General features: G+C 47.5%; 1 protein-coding gene across 2 annotated transcripts in view; it reads left to right on the forward strand.

Moving 5' to 3' along the window:
• The window catches only part of Dock8 (dedicator of cytokinesis 8), a 193,363-nt gene extending 181,275 nt beyond the window's left edge, over positions 1–12,088 (forward strand). For both annotated transcript variants that reach the window (NM_001037793.2, XM_008760310.4), the window contains exons 44-48: positions 125–361; positions 3,754–3,897; positions 5,078–5,184; positions 10,381–10,551; positions 10,952–12,088. In NM_001037793.2, coding sequence (NP_001032882.2) covers positions 125–361; positions 3,754–3,897; positions 5,078–5,184; positions 10,381–10,551; positions 10,952–11,012 — 720 coding nt within the window. In that variant the 3' untranslated portion in view covers positions 11,013–12,088. The remainder of the gene's footprint in view (positions 1–124; positions 362–3,753; positions 3,898–5,077; positions 5,185–10,380; positions 10,552–10,951) is intronic.
• The last annotated feature ends 13,888 nt before the right edge of the window (positions 12,089–25,976 follow it).

The following is a 25,976-nucleotide window of genomic DNA, read 5'->3' on the forward strand; positions in this document are numbered from 1 at the left end:
TCCAGCCTGAGGTGTTTGGCATTGGTGGTTTTCCAGATTGGAAAGGAATGTTGGGCTCTGTCCCAGCATGCATCTCTTTGGCTGAATGGCTCGTCTCTTCCTGTCTCCTCACCTCTTCCCCCAGGCCTACATACAGATCACTTTTGTGGAGCCTTACTTTGATGAGTATGAGATGAAAGACAGGGTGACCTACTTCGAGAAGAATTTCAACCTTCGGAGGTTCATGTACACCACCCCCTTCACCCTGGAGGGGAGGCCCCGGGGAGAGCTGCACGAGCAGCATCGCAGGAACACGGTGCTCACCACCATGCATGCCTTCCCCTACATCAAGACCAGGATCCGAGTCAGCCAGAAAGAGGAGGTAATGCACCCCGAGGGAAGTGGCCACCTCTGGGAAAGGGGGGCCTGGATGATCTCCCAGACCCACACACCAGCTCTACCTCGTGAGACTGAAGGGAACCCTAAAGGAAGGGAAGAGAAGGGCTGGGCTCAGTGGCACTGAGGAATCAGGGGCAGGTGGATGGCTGTGCATTCAAGGCCAGCCTTATCTGCATAACAAGTTCCAAGGCAACCAGGACGACATGGTAAGACTCAACAAACATGTGCCAGCCCTGGGACTACTATGATCCCAGTAGTCCAGAGCCTGAGGCAGGAGCATCTTGAGTTGGAGAGCATCCTGGGTTGCATAGCAAGTCTAAGGCACCCAGATCTTGTCTGAATAAACCAGGGCTGGAGAGGTAGCTCAACGGTAGGACATTTGTCTGGCTTGGGCAAAGATATCCTTGAAATATTGCCTCAAGGCTATTCGTTCACTCTCGTGGGGCCAAGGAATCTCATTCAGTTAATTATACCTTTGAAAACAGTATTAAATATTTAGCTCTTTAAAGTTATTTATGTAGCATATTTACATATTTAGTGTATCCATTTTAATTATAAGCTTATATGTCTATATAGTCCCTTCATATTCTTATGTTTTATATCCATAACTATGAATTGGCATATTGAAGGAAAATTTTACATATATACAGAATTTGAATTTTTACCCTTGAAAAAATGAGAACTTTGCATACATGTAAGCTCTCCCGAGCAGATAGGAAGGAACCCGTTGCCCGGCGTGGTGTCACACACCTTTAATCCCAGCATTTGAGAGGCAGAGGCAGGTAGATCTCTTGAGTTCAAATCTCCATGGTCTACAGAGTTCTAGGACAGCCAAGGGCTACACAGAGAAACCCTGTCTATAGCAGAGATCGTCTGCAGTCTTTGCAGCCCATTGGATGTGAAGAGTTTACTGCTACCCTATAGAGTGTGTCCCACTGCTGTGATCAAATGCCTGGTGGGACCAACTTAGGAGCAGATTCACTGTAACTCAGTCTTCAAGGTCTCGTCCACTCCGGTGAAGAAGGAATGGCAGAGCTGTTCCATGCAACCATAGCAACCAGGAGGCAGACAACAAGGCTTCCAGGAAGGGACAAGGAAAACTACAGCCCCAAGGGTTTATGCTCCCATAAACCTATACCACCCAGCTAGGTCCCACAGTCTACACTCCGTGAGAGACTCATCCACTGGTTATGTTACAGGTTTCTGTTGGAAACCAAGACCCCAGTTCATGGATCTGTGGGTATATTTCATATTCAAACATCTGTGCATCCACAGATTTCAATACGGATGGAGAGAACAATTTCCAGAACCATCTTTCCAGGGAGACGTGAATGCCTGTATTTAAATTTTGTCTTTTATGCAATGTTTTTCTCCAGTATTAGGTACTGGATTCAGAGCTTCATGCTTACCAAAATATTGCACACTATGCCCCATTCTTCTGTAAAAAAAAAAAAAAAAAAACAAAAAAACAAAAAACCAGAAAATATAGACCTAAAGGCCTGTAGGTGTCTCAGGCATTGTTATATTGTGAATTGCTGGAGAGGGAATCACAAACAAGCAGCCCCATGTAGTGCTCTATATGGGAAGAGCACAGTTGCAGCCTGTACAGCAACCTGCTCCTGGCCCCAGATTCTTCCAGTGGCTGTGCACGAGGCACTTGGCTCCAACCTCTTAGTAAAAATGTTGGCAAGAAAGGCCTTAGGTACTTTGGAAGGCTTTAACCCATTTTAATAGAGTCTATCAAGAAGATCTCTCAAGCCTCAGAATTATGCATCGCACCATCCTTCCATTTTCTCCTCAAAATTCTTATGTGTCAACTTAGAAACCACCTCTTTATCCTGGACTGCAGCCTTCTCTGATTCCTGGCTTGACTCACCGCAACTCAGCATTGTCTGTCTTGTATAAACCACACCCAGTTCTCAGTCTGCCCTCTGTGATTCAGAATGAGGTCTTAAAAATCCTTATGAACTGACAGTGTGAGCGGATGGCTTCTGGATCTTGATGAGCCTAGCCCAACACTTCTTCTCCAGTTGTCTCGTGCATACCTAATGTGACAGGAATTTTTATAGCAACTCACTTTCATGACGTCCCACCCAAGCATCCAGCTTGATCTTCCCAGAAGCAGCTCTCTTTCCACACCCTGACTTCATCCGTTTATATGTTGTTCATCAAAACAACAACTGTAACAGGCCTAATCAAGTCAGTGAGCATGTAGAGGACTTGCAACCATCCACTCCATGCGGTAGGAGCTGCATGGGCCGAACTGGCTGGAGAGCAGCCATCTAGACTGCCGTTGAGTGATGTAGCTTCCTCAGGGAGGAGGAGTCACAGGGGAGAGGAGCCTGCCCTGGAGACTGTCGATAGAAAGGTGTGGGGAAGGCATCTAGTGTGTGGTGCTTACTGTTTTAGACTTTTAAACACTGAAATATTCTGGGCACAATACAGAGAAGCACTGTCTATAAAAGTGTCCTTCTAGCTATGTGCAATGCCCTAGTACTACTCCCCGTCTTCCATGCTGTGTAACTAAGTGGCCCAGACTGGATGACAGGAAAAACAGAAGTGTATTGTCTTGGCAGTTCTAAAGGCCAGGAAGCTCTAGTTCAGGGAATTGGAGGGTTGGGTCCTTGTGAAGGCTGAAGGAGAATCTGTCCCAGTCCTGCCTCCTGGCCTCATCAAAGGATGTCTTCTCCTTGTACCTGTTCATCTTGTCTGTGCCGTACACACTGTGCCCTCATTTCCGTCTCTCCTAAAGACACCAATTATGTGGACTAGATCTGCCCTAATTCACCCTGCTTAACTACCTATATATAAGGTTACCCTCTGAGATCCTGGAGGTGAGGGCTTTAAATGTGAATTGGGGTGGGGGAGCAGGATTTGACATTCAGGAAGGACCAAACCAGAACTTAGCACCCTCATCACAGTGAGCTGGAAAGGGCATAGAAGATGTGAATGAAAGCTTACATGATGATGGGAAAGAAAATCATAGCCGCCATACTTTCCCCTTGTAATCTGAGTAACTTGTTCAATAATAGGGAAAAAAAACACTTTGAACATAAGACATAATTATGATCAAATTTGTACCTTAGTAATTAATATATCTTGTGCTACTTACTTAATCTTATAAATTCCCCTTTTATGGTAAAGTGAAAAGGACAGGCAATGGTTTAAAGGAGAAACTCATATACAGACTCTGGACATAGGTACTGAAGAAACGTGAAGCCCGTCTCTAGGTAACCTGTTCAGATTATTCCAAAGTACCCTGAAAGCCATCCCTTAGCTGCTGCTTCAAATCCAGGTAGCCTCCCTATCAGAGCTCCAGGTTTGCCAGGGACTGGGGGAGGCCACGTCCTCACTACGCTGTTGCCTTCTCTTCAGTTCGTCTTGACTCCGATTGAAGTTGCCATTGAAGACATGAAGAAGAAGACCTTGCAGTTAGCGGTGGCCACTCACCAGGAGCCCCCTGACGCGAAGATGCTCCAGATGGTACTGCAAGGCTCTGTGGGAGCCACCGTGAATCAGGTAGGTGGGGCTCACGGATGGCAGCTTGGCTGGGGATTGTGTTTCTGCTCATGTGGTCCACGCTCTTCTTAGGAGTTGATGAGGAACCAGTCCACGTGCAGTCGTCCTTTAAAATAATTCTAGAAAGGAGTAGACTGTACTTCAGGAATACTATTTTCTCAGAGTCTCCAATTTGGGACCAGATCTGGCAATATAACCCAGGACCAGAGTCCTATAGCAGAGAGCTGACTTGAGTCCAAGATAGGTAGAGCTCTATGCAGACCTTTGGACTAATTCTAAGAATGTGTATATGGATGAAAAGAGGGCATCTGTCTCCTTGGTTAGGTAGCAGATATTCCCAACATAGCAAGTGCCTTGCCAGCAGGACTGATCTGGGACTGGGTTCTCAGGTCACTTTGACAAGATTACTGTTTTCATTCCTGTTATAACCATCCCGCCCGAGTGGAATGTTACTCAGAACTAGCCTGTCTCTGATGGAGACATACAAGCCCAGTTAGTACTTTCTGTCTAGTGACCCCCTTTTGATGTTGGGTCTTCATGCTGCCACACCAAAAACTCAGTAGCCATTGTTCTTCCCAGCTAACACCTTCTCCATCTGAGGCTCCCCTGCAGAAATTGTAAGTCTGTTCAACTCAGGGAGATCAGAGGTAGTAAACAGGAGAAATGTCCAAGATTAGAAAAACATTAGAGGGAGGCTTTTGCTTTTGTGCGTCCCCATCCAATGAAGAAAACAGAAGCCATTTACTCTCACAACCATAGGCCACAGATGGCCTGTGAATTCTCTGGCTCAAACCAGGGTTTACATAAAGAGATTCCTCCACTGGGGCCACCAGATAAGCAGGTAAGCTTGGACAGGGAGAGGTAGCCCCTGCTTTAGAGGAGCCGCTCACAGCAGTAGGCTTCGCTGCTGTCACGTTACCCTGTGGCATGAAGGGAAAGCTGTAGGGTTAGCATTGGATTGCGAAGACGCTCTCATACCAGTCTGTATTCTCCTGAAGCTCTGGTCCTCCTCAGGAATCAATTTCCTGAGAAACTCAAGACCTCCCTAGGCTTTCTGTTTTAGCAAAACAGGCTACAAAATTAAATGATCAAAGTAAGGAGCCCTCCCCACATTCTCTCTCTCTCCCAAGTAATTTAACTTTCATTCCAATTCCATATCGTGTTTCTCTTTCTCCATCAGGGCCCACTGGAGGTGGCCCAAGTGTTCTTGGCTGAAATTCCGGCTGACCCAAAACTCTACCGGCATCACAACAAGCTGAGGTTATGCTTCAAGGAGTTCATAATGCGGTAAGAAGGGAGGTGGGGGACACCGAAGCCTGGGCGCACACACACACACACACACACACACACACACACACACACACACGCTGAACCTTAAGGTCCAGGGCCGTAGAGCAACAGTGCTTGTACTATCCCTAAGAAACTAACACTTTTTGTGCAGGCTGCTTCATGGCTGCCGTGGCACTGTCCTCACAGTCATGTTGTAAGACAGATATCATCATCTTCGCTTTACACACGAGGCATGGGAGGTTTGGAGATGGGGGGCGGGGGTGAGTTCACTGATGGCCACACAGCCAGTTGGCAGCAGGGCTGAGCTGCAGCAGTCTTCTAGCTCTTGGCCATCCCTGCTTCTGTCTGGTCTGGTAGTCACTGAAACACTAAGTCAAAGCTGTCTGCATTTGTAGTGTGCAGTTCTGCAAATCGTACAGTGACTTACTATAGGAGCCTAAAACTAGGAAAGGGTCTAAAAGTGGCCTTTTGCAAAGAAGACGATGCATTCCCACACAAGCCAGCGTCACCTGTCCTACTGACTTGTGCACAGCTGCCATTAAGGGTAGCTGTTTCAGCCTAGTCAGAAAATGGCTCCCTGGGCAGGGCCTTGTGAGTTTTGCAACACAGACAGTTACCTCAAGTCTCCAGTGGTCCTGAAAGGAAAAAAAAAAAATGATGAGATAGGGTATGATGCCACTTCACTCATAAGAGAGAAAATCGTCAGAAGCATCTGTACCAATTGCCTTTACACGCAGAACCTTGGTGCAATGTCCAAGTACAGGAATAGTCTGGCATGGTGGACAGAGAGAAAGGAAGCGCCAGTTAGTTTGCCCAATTGAGTGACGACCCACTAGAGGGCTGCTGGCTGGTGAAGTTTGAGACTGTGCCTCATCATAAACTGGAGAAATGCCCAACTCCGCTGTGTGAGGGGAAACATTTCTTCCTTCAGTGAAGCACGGATATCTGGAACTGACTTATACAATAGATGACATCTAGGAATGCTGGTATATTTGGTTTCCTTTTTTGATGGCATGTTTCCTTTTCATAGCATGAAGGGCCCTAGCCAGTCCCTACTGGGCGTACTCTAGGCCTCTGGAAACTACAGTCAGAGCGCAAGGGCAGGTGACATTTCTCTTCCTAAGATGATCCTTTAATTCGAAGTCTTTAAAAGTGCTATTCTCAGCGAGTTGAGGCAAGAGACTTGCTGTGAGTTTGGGGTCAGCTCTGATGGACATAGCGTGCCCCAGACCAGCCTAGGAAGCATAACAAAACTCTCTAGTAGCAATGCTCTGGAGAAACCAGATGGCGCCTATCAAATTAAATCAAATCAAATGCAGACTGGTTCAGCAAGCATGGAGTAGGACCCAAGACTCTGGCTTTTGTTTGTTTGTTTGTTTGTTTGTTTGTTTGCTGCCATTTGCTTGACTCCTGTTTATACAACCCCACTCCCACCCCAAGCTCCCCAAACCTTATCTCTTCAGGCTCTCCCTTTTGTCTTCCTCCCTTCAAAAAGACAAGTATGCTCAAACAGCCGTTCTGAAGCAGCTGTCCATGCGGCCTGCCGCCCGATCCAGCATACATACACTCTGTACCACTGGAATGGAGAGGTGACCTCCTAACGCAGAAAGGCCATAGATAGAACAATGCTGCCTGCTACTACCACATCTAAGACACAACCACAGTTAACTTCCCCCTCTTCACTCCAGACAGGTCAGAAATGGTAGCTCATCAAACTGTACGTTTAAAGTGAGTGTAAGGACATGTAAGCTCCCCTCACAGCAGTGGCTGAAGCTTCCCTCTCCTCCTTGCTTGCTGCCTCCAATGGGGAAGCTGCCACTATTTGAGAACATGGACAACAGTGTCAAGTGCTTGCTTCCAGGTGACTCACTGGCAGGGTAGCCCCCTGCTGGGCCTCCTCCTCAGTGGGTTCTGTCACCTCAGCTCCTCAGGAGGCTGGTGGATATACCAGAGCTCAAAGGAGACCCCAGCCAGCCTTCCCGTAAGGATTGCTCTGTGGGCACAGCCCCGGCCAAGTCTGTAGTTGCTTCTCCTGCCCCAGAGAGTGGCTTCTGAGTCAGCCGTAGCCGATCAGACTCAGCCGGAAGGTCTGGCAACCTGGCATGCAGCGGTCAGCACTGCCAGCCTCTTGGTACCCTCCCAATGGCTGCCAAGTGAGGACAAAGTCTTCTCTGCCTTTTCCCAAGAGGAAATGCCTGGAAGGTTCATAAACGCAAGCAGACAAATGTCACGAGTGTCTCCTCCCTCTTCTCCCAGACTTACTGGACCGTCAGAGGCACTGCAATGGTTTCTGGACTTTCTCTCCCTTAATGTGATTGTTCTCATTCCTGCAAAGGTCTGGGGCTTGGGAGATAGCTCAGTGGATAAGAACACTGTTGTGCACGCTTGAGGATTTGAGTTCAAATCCCTGCTACCTACATAAAAACCCAAATGCTGCTGTGCATAAATCTTTAAAAAAAAAAAAACCAAAACAACAACTTATCAAAGAGCAACAAAGAGGAGAGGTGAGGAGAAACCGACAGGTTAAGGTAGACACCACTGGGGAACAATGAAAACCGTAACGATGACTGCACAGAGCTGAAAGCCCTGTGACCCCAGCGGAGGAGTGGGGCAGACACAGGACAATGGCTGGGGTTTGCTGGTCACCAACCTAGTTCCCAGGTCAGTAAGAGACCCTGTCTCAAGAAAAATCCTGATGTCTTCCTCTGGCTTCTCTATGCATGTACCTACATACACATGTGCATACACACCACACATACAATCACAATTAACAAATTATAAACATGAAGTGATTCCAGGGGCTGGAAAGGTAGGTCCACAGTTAAATGTGTGTACTGTTCTCTTTCAAGGAACCTGAGTTTGGTTCCCGGCACCCACATTAAGTAGCTCACAATTGTCTGCCACTCCATGCACTTACTTTCTTAGGGGACACAACCACCCACACACAGAACAATCCCTGCCTAAAATGAGGTTATGAGAGAAATGACAAGCCAAACTTACAGATTCAAAAAATGGGCAAAGTGCTGAGTTAGAGAGAGAGAGAGAGACAGAGACAGAGAGAGAGAGAGAGAGAGAGAGAGAGACAGAGAGAGAGAGACAGAGAGAGAGAGAGAGAGAGAGAGAGAGAGAGAGAGAGAGAGAGAGAGACAGAAAGACAGAGAGAGACAGAGAGAGAAAGAGAGACACCATAAGCCAGGTGTGGCCCTTGCCTTTAATCCTAGCACTTGGGAGGCAGAGGCAGGCAAAGCCAGCTCAGAGAGATCCAACACCTCTGACCTCATCAGGCACTTGCAGTCATGTGTATACATAAGCAAACACACACACACACACACACACACACACGCACGCACGCACACACACACACATAAAAATAAATGATTTTTAAAAGTTAAGTAAAATAAAATAAAAACTGACTTTTAGAAGGATTAAGTGACTTAAATTTTAATTTTTATATTTGAATTAGAGCCAGCCATATTCCGTACACCTTTGCAGGAACATGTGGCCACTGCCCTGGCAGTACGTATGCTGGCTCAGAGTCAGACAGCAAGGTGTGAAGTTGGTGGTTTTTAAGATGGTTTGGGTCAAAAAGGAACTTACTCAGTGTGCATGGAAACAGATCTGGAGGTTTCAGGGGTGTTAAATGGCGTGAGGCTTCTAGGAATCAGGTTAACAATGGATGACCTCTATGACATTGGGTCTCCATTGACACACTAAGGATGGCTAAGTTAAGCATGCTAAAAAGAAATCTGAGCCAGGGTGTGCGTGCGCCTCTGCCTCTCTCTCTCTCTCTCTCTCTCTCTCTCTCTCTCTCTCTCTCTCTCTCTCTCTCTCCTCAATGTTTTTAATCTGTAAGTTTAGGCTTCTCCTTTCTCTCACAAGCTCCTCTTAGGCAGGAATTGCTCCTGCTGTGCCATATACCCCAACAGATTATGGGGGTGGGGGCAGGTGAGGGACTTTCAGGTTCCAGATGCCTCAGGACTTAAATAACCCAGAATGGTTCTTAGTTTAATGCATTGGAGAGGAGGTATGTGTGTGGTACAAGCTTCAGATTTCAATGTTGCAAAACAACTTTCTCATTAAAGGCCTCGTGCTCATAGCAAGTTTGTTTTCCACTTCTCTGGGCAGCATTTTTCTAAGCCCATTTGCCCAAGTAAGTTAACTTTCTTCAAGGCTCTAAGCTGAATGCTGGAGGTTCAGGTAGAACCCCACAGTTCTGACTCGGGCTTCTAAGGCAAGGCCTAAAAGTCTGCTTCTTGAAAGCTCTGTGGGGGAGCTGATAAGCCATCAGGGTTGAAAACACTCTCAGTGGGGCTGCACTAATAGCTCACCGGGTATGTGCACTGGCTGCACAGATATAAGGACCTGAGTTCAGATCCCAGCACTCCTGTAACAAGCACGAGGTCCCACACCTTCTGGTAACCCCAGCAATGAGGATAAGGGGAGACTGAAAGGTTGGTATCTCTAAGGTCTGCTGGACTGCCCCGGCAGAGATCGTAAGCCACAGGCTCAACAGGAGACCTTGCTCAAAGGGATAGGGCAGATGTGACAGAGGGAGCTACCCCATGTCCTCCTCTGACCTGTGAGTGCTAGCACAGGCATATGCATATCATACATGTTGACATGCACCGCACACATACCACACACACACATACTCACATATATTAGAGGTTGTGGTTCCACAACTTGACATCGTGGTGACCAAAAACACTTGCCAGCAGTAAAGATTTATTTGGTTCACAGTTTCTGGGGTTTCAGTCTATGATCAATTGGGTCCATTACTTTGGCCTGCAGGAAGGCAGGACAGTGTGGTTGGGAGCATGTTTTTGAGGAGGCTTGTTATGTCACAGTGGCCAGGATATAAAAGAAAAGGGATGATGAAGCTACAGACAAGATATACCTCCAAGGTCATTTCAAGGACTCACTCCCATCACTGAGGTGCTACCAGTGTTTTTTCCCAGTTGCCCATCAGACTGTGACCCTATCCATGGACTAGTCTATGGATGAGTTCCAGAGCCCCGTGATGCAGTCGTGGTACACAGTACCCATCAGTGGATAGCCAATGCTTGAGCACTGTGCCTTAAGGAAACATTTAGACAAGGGCAGAGGTCCTCAAGAAGCAGACTTACTGATACTGTTCTCCAAGCCGCTAAAATACAAACGCTGAGGACATGCAACTTCTTCTCTCTCCCTCAGATGCGGTGAGGCCGTAGAGAAGAACAGGAGACTCATTACCGCAGAGCAGCGGGAGTACCAGCAGGAACTCAAGAAGAACTACAACAGGCTGAAGGACAGCCTCAGGCCCATGATTGAGCGGAAAATCCCAGAGCTCTACAAGCCCATATTCAGGGTTGACAGTCAAAAGAGGTAAGAAGGAGCCAGTGTAGCCTCTTTCTGGGACTCAGAGATCATGGGGCCACCCCAAATCCAGCTTGCTCAGCTGTTCTTGGCAGAAAGCAGGAAGCCCATGCGGACTGAGGACCTGGAGTCAGGCCTCCAGCCAGTCTGTGGTTTGCATTCAGCCTAAACCTTCCCCTGACCTCTCCAAGCCCCTTATTATTGACCTTGGGCCAGTGAATCTCCAAGTCCATCCAATGGTGTGTGTGTAAGTGTGTAGGGGATAGGGGCTGAACAATATGAATGGGTCTCGGATACTCTTTTATGTACTAAGTTCCCAGGACCAATAGCTTTTTGGTTCATAATTTTCTCCCAACTATCTCTTTTAAAGGCTGATCAATCCTCCTCTGTTCTCTCTCCTTTATTTCAGGGACTCTTTCCACAGATCTAGTTTCAGGAAATGTGAAACCCAGTTGTCACAGGGCAGCTGAAAAAAGCCACCTTTGCCTGTAGTGACTGGGGCCCCACTACCTGGAAGGACTCACTGGTACGTCCCCAGCAGCCACCCAAGACTGACTGTCCAGCCAGTGCTCTGGAAACTTGTATTTATTAAAATATTTTTCATACTGCTGTACAAACAAGGCCTAAGCTGTTTCTGCCGAGTGGCCGGTCATGGTCCTCCCATGAAGTGATGTCTTCTGACCTATATCTGAATTCCTAAAATAAACTCAAACCGTGGACGGAAGAGTGGACCACTGTCCTGCAGCCTACTCCAAGTGAGCTTCACTCATCCCTTCAGTGAGAAGAAAAGATAAACTCCAGAGAAGTGAAACGTTTTCCAAATCATCTGTGAGAGGAAGTCCTACAGGAAGCCTGGTCTCATGCTGGCTGGGAATCTGGGAATAGATGGATCGATCACTCTACAAGCTGCTTTTTGCCCCTCCTGCATTGCTGGACTGAGTGCCATCTAGTTATCTCTGCGTTGTTGCTTCTGTTAAGCTGAGTGAGCCCACCTTTATCCAGGGGACAGTTGTACAGGACAGTACAGATCACCCGGCCACACGGCGCTGACAGCGCATTCCCCAGAGCGGAAGCAGTTCTCCCAGAACGTTTTGCTGGTTTCCTATACGCTTGCTCTCACTGTCTCCTTTCTCTTCTCTGGGATAAGGTGATTTATTTTTTTTTATTTTTTTTTATAGGTGATTTTTATACAAGGGTAATACTCTGCCTTCGCTCCAGAACATTCGTCCTCTGTGTGCTACAAAATATATGCTTTTGATTCTTTTTACAGTGTATTTTAGGAAAAAGAAAAACAAAGCTATGGTTTGAGAATTAAATTATATATTTTTTCATACAACTCACGACCTTAACGAATACTAAAGATGGAATACAGACGGCAAGCAAGTGGGAAGCTGGCACCCACCTTTAGTCCTAGCTCTCGGAGGCCAGCCTGGTCGACAGAGCGAGCTCCAGGACAGCCAGATGGACACAGTGAGACCAAGTCTCATAAATAAATAAATAAATAAATAAATAAATAAATAAATAAATCAATCAATCAATCAATCAATCATCTCTGTGGGACTGCTGTTTGTGACTCTGACAACTCAAAGTGTTGTGAAGCTTCAGAGCCCCTGGTAGGAATGGCCTTAGTCAAGCAGTGCCCTCCGGAGTGGCTTCTAGTGCAGCGTCTAGCCCTTCTGGTCAGCATAGAGTTGTCAGTTGTCAGTTCTGAAATGCTCACACACACCACCGAGCATGGGTTACCTTATTCTGAAGGAAGACATTGAAAAAAAAAAAAGTGGTTTGCTGGCTGTACTTACTTGAACTAGCATAAAGACAGACCTTGGCTGGCCCTTATCTGAATATAAATTCTAAACAAACGGAGCTAGGAGAGAGGAACTGTAACCATTCCTAGGCATGGCCCAAATAAGCTACCTTCTGAAAACAAGAATCCTGACAGTCCATGAAAGCCCTTTTGTTTTGGGCAAGCTAGAACAGCAACTCTCACTCTTTTAATGCTGTGACGCTTTAATACAGTTCCGCCTGTTGTGGTGACCCCCAGCCATCTGTGGCTACTAAGTAGCTATAGTCTCACTACTGTTATGAATTTTAAACATCAGATATGCAGGATGTCTGATATGTGACCCCCACACAGGTTGAGAACCACTGCCCCAGAGAGAAACTCAGGCAGAATCTCCTGATTTGTTCTGTTCTCCCTCCTTCAGGGGACATGTGTCACCACACCTAGGAACGTAAATGTGAACACTTGCATGTACCTGACTGGGATTAGTAACTAGCTCACAAACTGGGCACTCTGGTTAACCTAAGCAGTCTTGGGGTTTTGCCTGTGGTGTGTTCAAGAATTTGGTCACGGTAGCTCTCATCCTCCTGGCTCATTCGTAGCTCTGGAAGGCTGAAGCTGCTTATGGTGAGTGACCTTGGTTTTACTCCTCTGGTCCTTTCCTTGGGGACTTGACCATTTTGACAGAGTTGATTTCCCTCAGGAATGTGTGAACTGAAAGGCGAAACCAGGAATGTCTTTTATGATGAAGGCATATGCCCTTGGCTCCTCCATATTTTAGTCTCTAAAAGCAAATCAAGTTCAGCAGTTCGTCTCTCCTTAGCAGGGCATGGCAAAGGTTTTTTTAATATTTGTCTTCAGTTGTATACCTGTGAGTGGAGCATAGGTTCACCTGAGTATGGGGAGCTTGGGTTAGAAGCATCAGGTTCCCCTGGAGCTGGAGTTCCAAGAGGTAATGAGTTTCCATGTGAACACCGGTGGAAACAACCCCAGGTTTTCTGCAGGAACAGTGCATACTCTTAACCTCTGAGCCATCTCACCCACCCCATGTCAAATAATGTTTTTAAACATAAAAAATTTGTTAAACATATTTAAAAATCACAACGGTACACATATTTGTCATCTGCCTAGGGAAGAAGTAAAGATACTTGCTGCTCAAGATGGCCAGTCCCTCCCAGGATACAAAGGTGACCAACGTCAAGGAATATCTACAGCCTGGTTAGTACTGGGGGACAAGAGGCAGGTATTGCAGAACACCAGTGGAATCCTGGGCTACAGATATGTCTGCCTCGGTAACCTTTCTTAAAAGGACAGAATATTTCCAATATATATATTTTAAAAATGTATTTCAGAGCTGGGCATAGTGTAGCACTCCTTTCATTCTAGCACTTAGGAGGCAGAGGCAGATGGATCTCTGTGAGTTCCAAGCCAACCAGAGCCACATAGTCAGACCCTGTCTCAAACAACAGCAAAACTGGGTATTAAGAGTTTATTGGCTTGTTCTATGCACTGGTTCAGTAGTCGGATCGATTCAGACCCATTTTTGTTCAGACTCCACAGCACATCCTGGGTTCATTGTTCATATTTCTTTTCTCTTGCTTGGCATCACCCTTGGGGTTTCAACAGTGGTCCCTAAGAGTTTCATCATGATGAAGCCCTGAGCCTCACAACCTCAAGTCACCGAGCCCTGCAAAGAAGAGAAGCCCTAGGTCCCAGAATTCTCAGTGTGATTCCTTGAGTTCACACTAACCGAAATGGCTTCTTCTCTTCGAGTTAGAAGTGGGGTCAATACCATCAGAACACAGATATCCCCAGTTGTCATCAGGAAGCCAGGGGAAAAAAAGAGGAAGTAGTTAAGCCAGAGGAATCTCTAACAGGGCTTTCTTTTTCAAAGCAAATGTAATCAGAAGGGGGAGGAGGCCAGCATTTCCATGGAGTTCATGTGCAACCACTGGCCTGGCAAGACAGGCCCTAGAGGAGTCGTGCAATATTGACGAATGAAGATTGGAGGTCCCTGTCCCAAAGAAGAGTGGGGACTTAAAAGATGGGAGCGGCTGCTGCATTAGTAACTCGTCTATTGCAGTGAGTTGCCATTAAAAATAATGATGCTGGGGTTGGGGATTTAGCTCAGTGGTAGAGCGCTTGCCTAGGAAGCGCAAGGCCCTGGGTTCGGTCCCCAGCTCCGGAAAAAAAAAAAAAAAAAGAACCAAAAAAAAAAAAAATAATGATGCAAATCATCAGAAACGAGAACTAGAGAACTAGAGGTGGGCCAGGAATGGGAGAAGAGCAGGGTAACGGGGAAACAGGATGAAAGGAAGATGTAAGGAGAACACAGCAAACATGAAAACCACAGGGCTTGCTCAGCGCTGGATTCCTAAGTGTCCGGATCCCAGTGAGCGCTCAGCAAATGTTTGAGGAGACTGGAATAATGGATAAGATGGCTCAAGGGCTGATCGCTGCCAGACTCCATTTTGTGTGGCTTTGGGATGAAGGGCCTAAGAGAGGAGAAGCAATAGCATCTATTGGCCCCAGAAAGCCTCCCATTTACTAGCCTACCCCATGCCTCCCTATCCAGGCAAGAGAATTGGGGTTTCCTTTCCTGCCAGGCAGTGGTGGCCCATCAGACTCTCGGCACCAAATGCTGTGTTTATAAAAAGATAAAGAGAGAAAGAATTGATTTGATGGAGGTGCAGTCCGGTATGGGGGAAGGGGGTGCCTCCACAGGACCATGCTGAGGCATCCCTTCCCCCTGAGGGACCAGCCACAGGACGGTATAGTGTAGAATAGAGTTTATTTAGGGGAGGGGAGTTGAGAAAGTAATAGAGGCAAAGAAAGGCAGGGGGAAGGACAGAGGGAGGGAGAAGGACAGGGAGAGGGAGAGAGGTAGAAGCCAGCCTTGAGCACATAGTGGGGGGAATGGGGAGAGAGGGAGAAGGGATGAGAGGACAGTGCAAGATCAGGAAGGCAAGAGAGCAAGAGAGAGCTGAGAGAGCAAGCAGCCCCTTTTGTAGTGAGTCAGCATACTTGGCTGTTGCCAGGTAACTGTGGGGCAGAACTAAGACAAAAATGCTAACACCTTTAATCCCAGTACTTGGGAGGCAGAGGCAGAGGCAGACGGATCTCTTAAATTTGAGGCCAGCTTGGTCTACGGAGTGAGCTCCAAGACAGCCAGAGAGCTACACGGAGAGTCTTGAGGAAAAGAAAAAGAGAAACATTTTTTTCCTTTCTTACCACTTTTCTCTGAACTATCCCAGCATCCTGTTTTTAATCACTTTCAACCCAGACTCTCAGAGCTTGATTTAAAAATATTGGGTAGTCATTAAATCCTTAGTTCGGAAGTTATCAGAGGAATGCAGCCTGGCCTTGGTTGAAAACCCATGCAGGTAGCGACTGTTTCCTGTCCCAAGTCCTCAGTGCTCTGTAGTAGGTTTGGGGAGCATCACTCTCCGGCATGTTGCTGACCCCACCCCAATTCCTACTTGGAGGAGTACTTTTTATTTTTGAAAATTTTACTCTATGTGAGTGAGTGTTTTGCCTTCGTGTATGTGTTCTCCACGTGTGCGTCTGGTACCTGTGGAGGTCAAGAGAGGGCATTAGATTTCCCGGAACTTGAGTCATGCATAACTGCGGGCTACCACGTGGTTTCTGGGAACTGGACTCAGGTCCTGTGCAAGAAAAAGGGCTCCTAAGTGGAGCGATCTCTCCGGCCCTGGAGGAAGATGTGTGTGACGTTAGCCTAAGAGGTAAATGGTTGTCACCTTTACTAAGTTCCCCTTGGGAACACACTGGCAGCAAAGGGTGGGGGGGGTGATTTTCAAATGCTACAACCTTAAAAGATGCAGAGGAAAAACCAGCTACCTCAACTCTGCCCCTTACCAGCTCTTTTCTGCAAAGAGATGACGCCACAGATAACAAACTGTCCCTTTACCCAACAAACTTTGGGTTACTAGTGAGACATTACAATGTCTGCCTGAGCACCGAAAGTCTTCCCACTGAGGAGCAGAAGGCCTGGTTCCTTATTCTTCTGTTCCCTAGTCCTGCAAAGCTGACCAACTTGCTTAGGGAATTTGGAAATTTTTCACTGTTAAAGAGGAACCCTCCGTCTAAGCTGAGGAAATCCAGTGAGTTAATGAATGCACGAGAACCAGTTTTGGAAACTCAAAAGCGCTACCCAAAACGAAAGGTTAACTCTACTAAAAACAGACACCTAGAGAAAGTTTACATGCCACACGCACACACAATGCATGCGGTGCCGCTGGTAACCTGGATCAAAATGAGGCCAAAGGTGCCAGCAGGACAGAGGCCTGACTTACCAGAAAACAAATGCTTAGCCTGTCCCACTTGCCTTGCCAGCTTTGACAAACTGGCAAAGGCTAACAAGGCCCTCTGAGCAGAAGGAAGAAGGAAGGGTAAGCTTCGGAATGCTGAGGACCGTATACATAACTGGAACCCGGCCCCACCCACTTGCATGCATCTCCCAGCACAATGCTCCCTCATTGGCCCACCTGTAACCACCATGGATGGGAGCGCCCCCCTGAGGGAATCAAAGCCCACAGACTTCCACTTGAAACAAAGCCACTGGCCGGCAAGGTTCCCAGTTAATAATAGGAACCCAAGTGAGGACTTGGCAGCCATGACGGATTTGCAATAATTAAAGTACCACTGCTGGTCAGAAGCCGGGCTTTCTCTGCAGCCTTCCCTGGGGACACTCCTGGACTCCTACTTTGCAGTTTGGGCTGTGAATGCCTCTGGACTGAGCATGTTAGGCAAACGGTTTCTAAAGAGAATTGCGTGGAATTCAGCAATTGATAAGAAATTCAATGTCTCTAATCCACCAGGAACTGAAATCAAGGGCTCGCTCCATGACAGTAGCAGGTTTAAAAGTTTAGAAGTGCTCACAGGGGTCCTGGCGGCCATTCGCAGAGTGGTTTTGAACAGGTCTTGGAGGCAGAAAACCGTTGCAGGCTGTGTCTTGGAGAGTGATGGAAATTAGAAAAGGGAAACACCCTCCCCCTAACCCTCGCCCAGTCTCTCCTCCTCCCCCACCTCACCAGGCCCCATTTGGTCAAGAAAGCATTTAGGGCCACAGTTGTGTAGCTTCGGGAATTGAAATCAATGTAGAAGAGTAAAAACCTTGGCAAGTGGATGTGGTCCTAGCATTTCTTCCTGTGGCCCCTCCAGGCGGGCATTCAGACTGTTTACCTAGATGTGTGCTTGGAATGAAAGACTGAAAGGAAGTTTGGGGGAGGTGCTAGTGAGGACCCAAGAGGAGAACCTCCAGGCATGCTTGCCTCCACCAGGATCAAGGTGACAGCCAGAGGTCAAAGTCTTTTCCACAAGAAGGGATCAAGAGCCCACCATGACACAAGAGAGGCCCCAAACCCCTGCGTCTATGGTGGAGGGATGGGGAAGGTGCTGGCTGTAGACAGTGAAGAGACAAAGAGAGAAAGAAAGGGGGCGCTGTGCACTGAGGGGAAGAGACAGGGCCTCCTGAGACAGACAGGGGAAGAAGGACCGTCAAGAACATGGGAAAACCGTTCTTGGTGGAGGCAGATGCCTTTAATCCCACACTCCAGAGGGAGAGGAATCTCCTGCGTCTGAGGCCAGCTTGGCCTACAGAGTGAGTTCCAGGACACAGAACTACACAGAGACCCCGTCTAGAAAAACTACAACAAAAAAGACCATGGTGTAGAGAGGAGAAGGCACACTGAGGACAGGGATCAAGAAATAGAGTATCCATTTCCTTCCTGGAATGAAAGCAAATCAAGTAAGTGGCACTAACCAGTTTCTGGCCTTTCTTCGTTCAGCTATCCCTTAGAGTTAATTGGCCTCTCAGTGGAGGAATGCATTCTTCAGGACCTCGGTGACACACTGGTGTTGTAAGCATGTGCGGATACACATGAGCCATCCATCCACAACTGGGACCAAGTCCCTGGGCACAAGGAACAGCAGGAATCAATGTCCTGGTCCCCTTAATCTCCAACTCTTACTTTAACAAGAATTAACAAGACACACCCTTGCGTGACTGTAAAGACGCCTTCTCTCCTAGGGCCGCAGTTACATCCCTACAGGTGCACACACTATACTGCACCTAATTACAGGCACTTAAATGACTGGTAAATAAAGAGGAGATTTCCATCATGCCATGTGGCCCAATTCACTCACTGTGTGTAGACAGCTGCCTTACCCACAGTCTTGGAAGGGGCAGCTGCTTTTCTGATAGACCAGTTCTCTCATCCAAAGCCTTGGCTGGCTGGCCAATGTGACCTCCTACAGTGAAGACATGTTCCTGGGTCCTGGGTTTCAACATCTTTCCACTTTCCTGAGATGTGGATGAAAGGTGGTTACACCTCACTTCCTGGCCATTTCTCACGGTTGGCTATAAATCCCTCTGTTTATGAGGTAGCTTGGAGAGGGGACATACGTGTTGGTTGGTACCAAAGATCTCTTAGGATCTGCTGCTCCTGGAATTCTGAACGTAAGAAACCAGAGGTAATGGCTGCAAACACTTGCCTGCTCCTCCCTGGGATCAGGGTGGTCTTTGTAAACTGCCTTGGCTGACAGGACGCAGTCAGGTGACATTGTGCCAGGCAAGTGTTTAAGATGTCTGACAGCTCCTCATGCAGGAAAGAGATTTGCCTATAAAGGCTGGTAAGGTAATTTGAGGCCTCAGAAGAAAATAGAAACGTAGAATGCCTTGTTTGAAAACTAACAATTTGAACACATTGCTTTCTTCAGATTTGTGTTGCTATAATAAAATACCAGAAACAAGTTGGGGAGGGGAGGGTTTCTTTTCTCTTACAACCCTCAGTACTGAGTGAAGTCAGGCCAGGAACTCAGGAACTCGGCCTCCTTTCTATCCCAATCCAGGCCAACCTGGCCAGGGGTGACCTTGCTCTGAGCTCGACCCTCCTATCAATTAGCAATCAAGAAAATGCCCCACGGACTTTCCTACAGGCAATTTGGTGCAGGAGTTTTCTCAACTGAAGAGCCTCCTCCCAGATGACGCTAGCTTCTGTCAGGTTGACAAAAGCAAACAAACAAAACAAAACAAAAACAACACACACACACACACACACACACACACACACACACACACACACACAAAACCCTGCTTAGGACAAATGGCGACTTCTGTTAAACCAAGCAGGTCTTTTCTGATCAAGGACCTCATACAGCTGACTGCACGCTAAACACCCACACAACTAATCTTGTTGTCCAAACAGAGAGAGAGAGAAAGAGAGAGAGGGAGAGAGGGAATGGGGGGGGGGCGGGCAGGAACCCCTGTCTAACTATTCCAGCCAGCTTTGCCAGATGTCCAACATGTTAAGAGAAGCCATCTTGGATTTCCAGCCCCAATACAAGAGGACCAGGTGGGAAAGATAAAAGCATTGGGAGGTGGGGTGGGGGAGAGCGGTGTAGCTGTGAAACCATGGGATCAGTAGAAGAAACACCCAGCTGAGCCCTGTTTAGGTTGAAGAGTGGTGAGCAAATAAATAATCATTATTCAAGGAAAGCTTACTAAGCCTTTTCATGGCCAATGGATATAAATAATTTGCAGTGAGCGATCATCTACCATATTCCAAGCCTTATGATAGTGTGCCCCCCCAATCCCACCCCACCCCCTCTCCAGAACCTTTTGACACTCCAGATTGTGATTCTTCTTTCCAAGAGAGACGGCTGCAATGTAAACTTTAACCTGAGTCTGATTAATTCGAACAGCCATAGAATATTGAAACAGGCGAGAGTCAGGAAAGGCGCACACACTTGGAGACTGTTGTGTCCTTCTCAATTCCCTAACAAGCCTGCAGCTGAAATGTCAGGGCCAGAACCAGCAGCTGAAAAGCCCTAATGAACATATCACATCCCAGCTCTGTGACCTTCAGCCATAACTGGTGATTAGATACCTACAGGTCTCCAATAGTGAGGCTGTTGGGTTTTTTGGGGACAGGGGGAATTTTGATGCTAAGAAAACGTGATTCGGTTGACTGGGGATTGTCCCATACACCTCATTTACATGCTCTCCCCATATAAACCTCGGCAATCTGTGGTCGTCTGTGGGGGAGCTCAGGGACAGTCTTGCACCCAGAGCAAGGGTTAATTTCATCCTTAGATTAAGACGGAGTTAATCAACTGGCTACAGAAGTTCTCCCTGCGTGCCAGCGCCCACACATTATTGTTTAATATTCCTCACCAAGACTTCCAAGTGGCATCAGGAGATGCGTGAGTAGCGGATAGGTGCCTGCCTGTCTGTCTGATGACTGACTGCCTGTCGTGAGAGGTGACTAGGTCAGCCTTGAGATCAGGTTAAATGTGATTTGAGTATGATAGTTGGCATTGCCTTGATGGACGCTTGGCTTTGGGTGGGCAGGAAGGCAGTGTTCATTAACACTCACTCTGGTGTCAGGTGTTCAACCTGAATCCCGATCCTTACCGACTGTGATAGTCTGAGTGTGAGTTGTGCGCCCCCAGCTTGCCTATTGGCAAACTTGGTTCCCTTCGAAACCCTTTGGGGGCATAGTTAGTGGACAAACGCTATTAGGGGTATGTCTTTGAGAGTCATAGCCCACCTCTGGTTCTATTTCCAGATCTGCTGAGACAGGGCAAGCCTTGCCACCAGCTCCTGTCGCCGTGGGGCGAGATCCCCAATCCTCATGCCTTTCCTTCTATTGTGAACAGCGAGCCTCTTCTCCCTGTGGTTGCTTCTCACAGATATTTCTTCACAACGCAGAGGCAGGTAACTAATACAGCAATGCTGGCCCAGTTAATTAATTTTGTGAGACTAAGTGTCACGCGTCTGTAAAGAGAGATGCCCGAGAACTGACTGGAAAGACGCAGGGGACACATTCAGCAGGGGCCAGGCTTGTGAACATCAGCTACTATTTATTTGATGAACAAAGTAAGATTAATGTTTTCCCCTCTGATCCCCAGCCCTTCCCTGTACAGTGTCTCTAAAGCGTGCGTGTATCCGTCCTCCTGCTCTCAGGACCTGGTTGGACACTCTCACTACCGTTTTTTTCTCTTATCCCTACATGCCTTCCTTCCTCTCCTGAGTCAGTTGAAAAGGTGTACTGGTTAGGGGTTTTGTTTTTTTGTTTGTTTGGTTGGTTGGTTGGTTGGTTGGTTGGTTAACCAAACACAAGCAGGAGTCACTCGGGAAGAGGGAATCTCACCTGAGAAAATCCCTCCATTAGACAGGTCTGTAGGCAAGTCTGTTCTTGATAAATAATTGATGTGGACAGGATGTGATCAGTGCACCCCCCTGGGCAGATAGATGGTCCTGGGTGGTTTAAGAAGGCAGGCTGAGCTAGCCATGGAGAGCAGGCCAATTAACAGTGTTTGACCATGGTCTCTGCTTCAGTTTCTGCCTCCAGATTCCCATTTGAGTTCCTGCCCTGACTCCTCCCACTGATGGGCTGTGACTGGGACATGAAAGCCAAACAAACCTTTTCTTCAAGTTGCTTTTGGTCATGGTCTTTATCACACAACAAAAGGTAAAACAAGACTGCAGGGGAGGATGGGAACCCAGGCACAATGGAGGCAGGTTGCCAGGGCGACTGTCCCATCTCTGAAAATATCATTTTTTCCCACTGCTTCTTACAGTGAGAAATTTCAGGGATCTGATGTCTACATGGATCTTTTAATTTAAAATGTTTTCATGTGTATACTTTGCCTGTGTACCATGTGCATGCCCGGTACCTGAGGAGACCAGAAGAGGGCGCTGGAGTCCTTTGGGACTGGAGTTACAGGCAGCTGTGATGTCGCGGGGCTGGGAACCAAACCCAGGTCCTCTGCAAGAGTTACAAGTACCTGGAGCCATCTCTCCAACCCTGTACGCCCTCCTCTCTCAGATTTTATTTACTCATTTTGTGCACAGGCACACATGTGTGCCATGTCATATGAACAGAGGTCAGAGGACAACTTCCAGGCTGCCTCTCTCCTCCGACCACACGGGTCCTGGGGATCAAACTGGGGTTGTCAGGTGGTCAGGCTTGGTGGCAAGCCCCTTAACCTGCCGTGCCATCTCACCAGCCCAGTTTTAAAGGTCAGCAGGTAAACTCCAGAGAGGGTCTTAAATGGCCTCTGTGTGTAGTATTAGTCAAACCTGAACAAGATCCTAGGACACTTGGATTCCGCCCTAGATTCCTATTTCCACACCAGCCAGGATTCCCCTCCCTGACTCCTTCTCCTGGTTTCTGCTCAGCATTTGAATATCAGAATGCACCAGAGGACTTTTTTTCATAATGGTCTTCATTTCGTGCATGCCAAGATAACATACTGCCATGGTCACCTGTAAAATATACCTGTGAAAAGCATTTACAAATGGCGGCTTGCTTTTCCAAAGGTCTCACCTCCCCCCACCCCACCCCCCACACGCATTGTTTTATTGATTCTCTGTGGATTTCACATCATGACCCCCAATCCCACTCATTCTCCAGTTCTTCTATCTCTGCCCTCCATCCTGGAACCTCACATCCAAAGGAAAATAACAAATAAAAAGTTAAGAAGAGGGGTAGAGAGATGGCTCAGTGACTAAAGGCACTAGCTGCTCTTCCAGAGGCTTGGGGTTCAAATCCCAGCATCCACATGGCAGCTTACAGCTGTCTGTAACTCCAAGATCTGACTCTCACGGAAGCATACATGCAGGCAAAACACCAGTGCACATAAAAAATAATAATTTTTTAAAAAGTTACAGAAAGGGCTGGAGAGATGGCTCAGTGGTTAAGAGCACCGACTGCTCTTCCCGAGGTCCTGAGTTCAAATCCCAGCAACCATATGGTGGCTCACAACCATCTGAAATGAGATCTGATGCCCTCTTCTGGTGTGTCTGAAGATAGTGACAGTGTAATCATAATATATAATAAATAAATAAAATATTAAAAAAAAAAGTTAAAGAAAAACCAAGCATCTCACCATAGCCGTAGAAGATGCAATGTGTCTTGGTGTGTCACACAGCATCCCCTTTGGCCCATAGAGCTTTGCTTGGGAGTGTGCATTGCAATGAGTCATTGGTCTGGTTTGAGGCCTCTGGCTTCTGCTACTCCATCAGTACTGGATCCCCACAAGGACTTCTCTCAGACGTCCTGTTGTTGTCCTGTGTTTTGGAGATCCTTTAGCTTTGGTTCTGCAAGACCAGCCCCTTCACATGCCCCAGCAGGTCATGGTTCAGGTGAGCCTCCTCAAAGCCCTGGATCTGGGTCTGAATGGTAGCTGAGTTGGTCAGCCTGCCAGCTCTCCTGGCAGCCGGTGAGGGGCAGGGCCAGGGCCAGCTCTCCCACACTGCCCAGGGGAGGATGGTCTTACTGTTTTCTAAGCAGAATATTTCACATCAACACTATCTTACATAACAGATTCTTCACACCATGGTTTTGGGTTTTAATTTGGCAATATCTGCTGTGCCATTGTTTTGTGGAGCTTAGGCTCAGAACCTTTCCTACACGTGCTAGACGAATACTCTACCCACCAAGCTACACGCCTGATCCAAACCTGAATCATGTGGAAAGGGTGTCTGGTCTCTAAAGGACAATGAGAAGAAACAAAAAACAGAAATGAGCTCTCTAAAGGCTTTTCATCTCCAAGGCAGCTTTGTTGTTGAAGCATCACCTTTCCCAAATCTAGCTTCGTGTGTGTGTGTGTGTGTGTGTGTGTGTGTGTGTGGTGTGTGTGTGTGTGTACATGCATGGGTGGACATGTGTATGCAGGGTAGCTGCAGAGACAAGAAAGGGGCACTGGATCTTCCAGAACCAGAGCTCTAAGCAATTATGAGCCACCTGATGCAGCTGTTGGGAGCCAAACTTGGATCCTCTGCAAGAGTGAGAAGTGCTCTTGACTATTGAGGCACCTCTCTATTGCCTTCCCCACTTCTTTAAAGTAGATATTTATTCCCTGTGTATGTTTGTGTACACACGCATGCACATACGAGCATCATGACATATGGGCAGGCGATAACTTGCCAGCTCGTGATAAATCCAGCTGCTGATGTGCACAAGGGAGATACTGCTGTAGCTGTCAATCAGAGTCTGGGGCGCACACACTGAAGTTTCCAGGTTCTTACATCCCAGAACAAACCATTGCACCAGGCACCTATAGTAAGAAATAGAAATACAGTCACTTTCTCACACATGTGAAGAGCAGCTGAGAGTGTTGGCCTAAGCCTTCGATTTCAGCACTCAGGAGGCAGAGGCAGGTGGAGCTCTTAGTTCGGGGTCAGCCTGCTCTATAGCATGAGTTCCAGGACAGCCAGGGCTACACAGAGAAACACTGTGTCAGAAAAAGCATAAACAAACAAACAAATAAACAAAGTGAAAAACACTGAAAATGGGAATAGACAAGTAAGCAGAGAGATGGGGATATTCAGAGGACAGGCCACAAGGTCACTGACATGGCACCCACCTCCCTGTAAATATTGCTGGACTTACTCCCTGGTGCTCAGTTGGTTATCATAGCTTTTGTGGGGAAGCGTTGTCTGTGGGGGAAGGGCAGGGAAGTCTCCGAGCAGAGACCAGATTGAACCTTCTACTTCAGGTTCTTCCACCAGCAAAGAAAAAAAAAATTCACAGACAAACTACACGGAGAAATTAGGAGCAGGGTTTGCTTTAGAGCACAAGTCCACAGTCTCAGGACTTGGGAGACAGAAATGGGGAGCTTACTAGTGTCCAAGCCAGACAGGACTACACGGTGAGATCCTGCCTCAAAACAGTAACAAAAGCCTTCAATGAGGCCTGTGAAGTTCGTAAGAAGTCCTACCCTGCAGGGGTTGGAAAGTTCAGTTTTTGGGCTAACCTTAGTGCTGGGGAAGATTAGTCCCCAGTTAAAGTTGTTTAGTTTTTTCAACTTGACACAAACTGGAGTCACCTAGAAGGAAGGAACCTTAATTAAGGGTTTGCCTCCCTCAGATTGACCTGTGGGGCGTTTGCTTGATTAATGATTGATGTGGGGGGCCCTCTGTGCATGGTCCCACCTCTGGGCAGGTGGTCCTGGGAACTAAAAGACAAGTGAGCATGGAAGAGATCTGGTAAGCAGTGTGGCTCTGCCTCAGTTCCTGCCTCAAGGTTCCTTGCGTTCCTATCCTGCGTTCCCTCGTGATGGACCATACTCTGGAACTGTAAGCCAAATAGCGCTGACTATTACAGCAATGGAGCAGCAAACTCAGACAGTAGGAAATTCCAGTATGGGGTAAAATAATAGGGCCAACCCCCCCTTTCTGTTGTTCCATGGGGTGCTTGGCTATGTCCTGACATCACATGCATGCTGGAATGGCCAAGTTTGCAAAGCACAGAGATGCTGTTACAATGACACAAAGAACCGTTGCTGATGGTTTGGGGTCAGCCACGTTGGTCCCAACTGGCCCGGGATAACCTCCTCTTCTGCTATTTGAGCAACCACGTGATGTTTTCCTAATTACAGTTCTTCAGTTGCTTTGGCCTCTAGTCACGATGGAGTTTGTCTCAGTTTCTCCTTTGCTTATGTAACCTCCCTTACGGTCATCGCGCCTTGGTCACCCTTGCAATGCAGCCCAAGATCAACTTCAGTAAGATCAAAGGGATGTACCTGAGTATGGCACTAAGGAAACTGGCTTAGTCCCCTAAGACCAGACCCCCAGCATCTGACTCACAACAGACGTGGGAGACCCGGTCAGCATCAGTGGGGCGGG

The sequence above is a fragment of the Rattus norvegicus genome, chromosome 1 (genome assembly GCF_036323735.1).
Source record: "Rattus norvegicus strain BN/NHsdMcwi chromosome 1, GRCr8, whole genome shotgun sequence".
Classification (NCBI taxonomy): domain Eukaryota; kingdom Metazoa; phylum Chordata; class Mammalia; order Rodentia; family Muridae; genus Rattus; species Rattus norvegicus.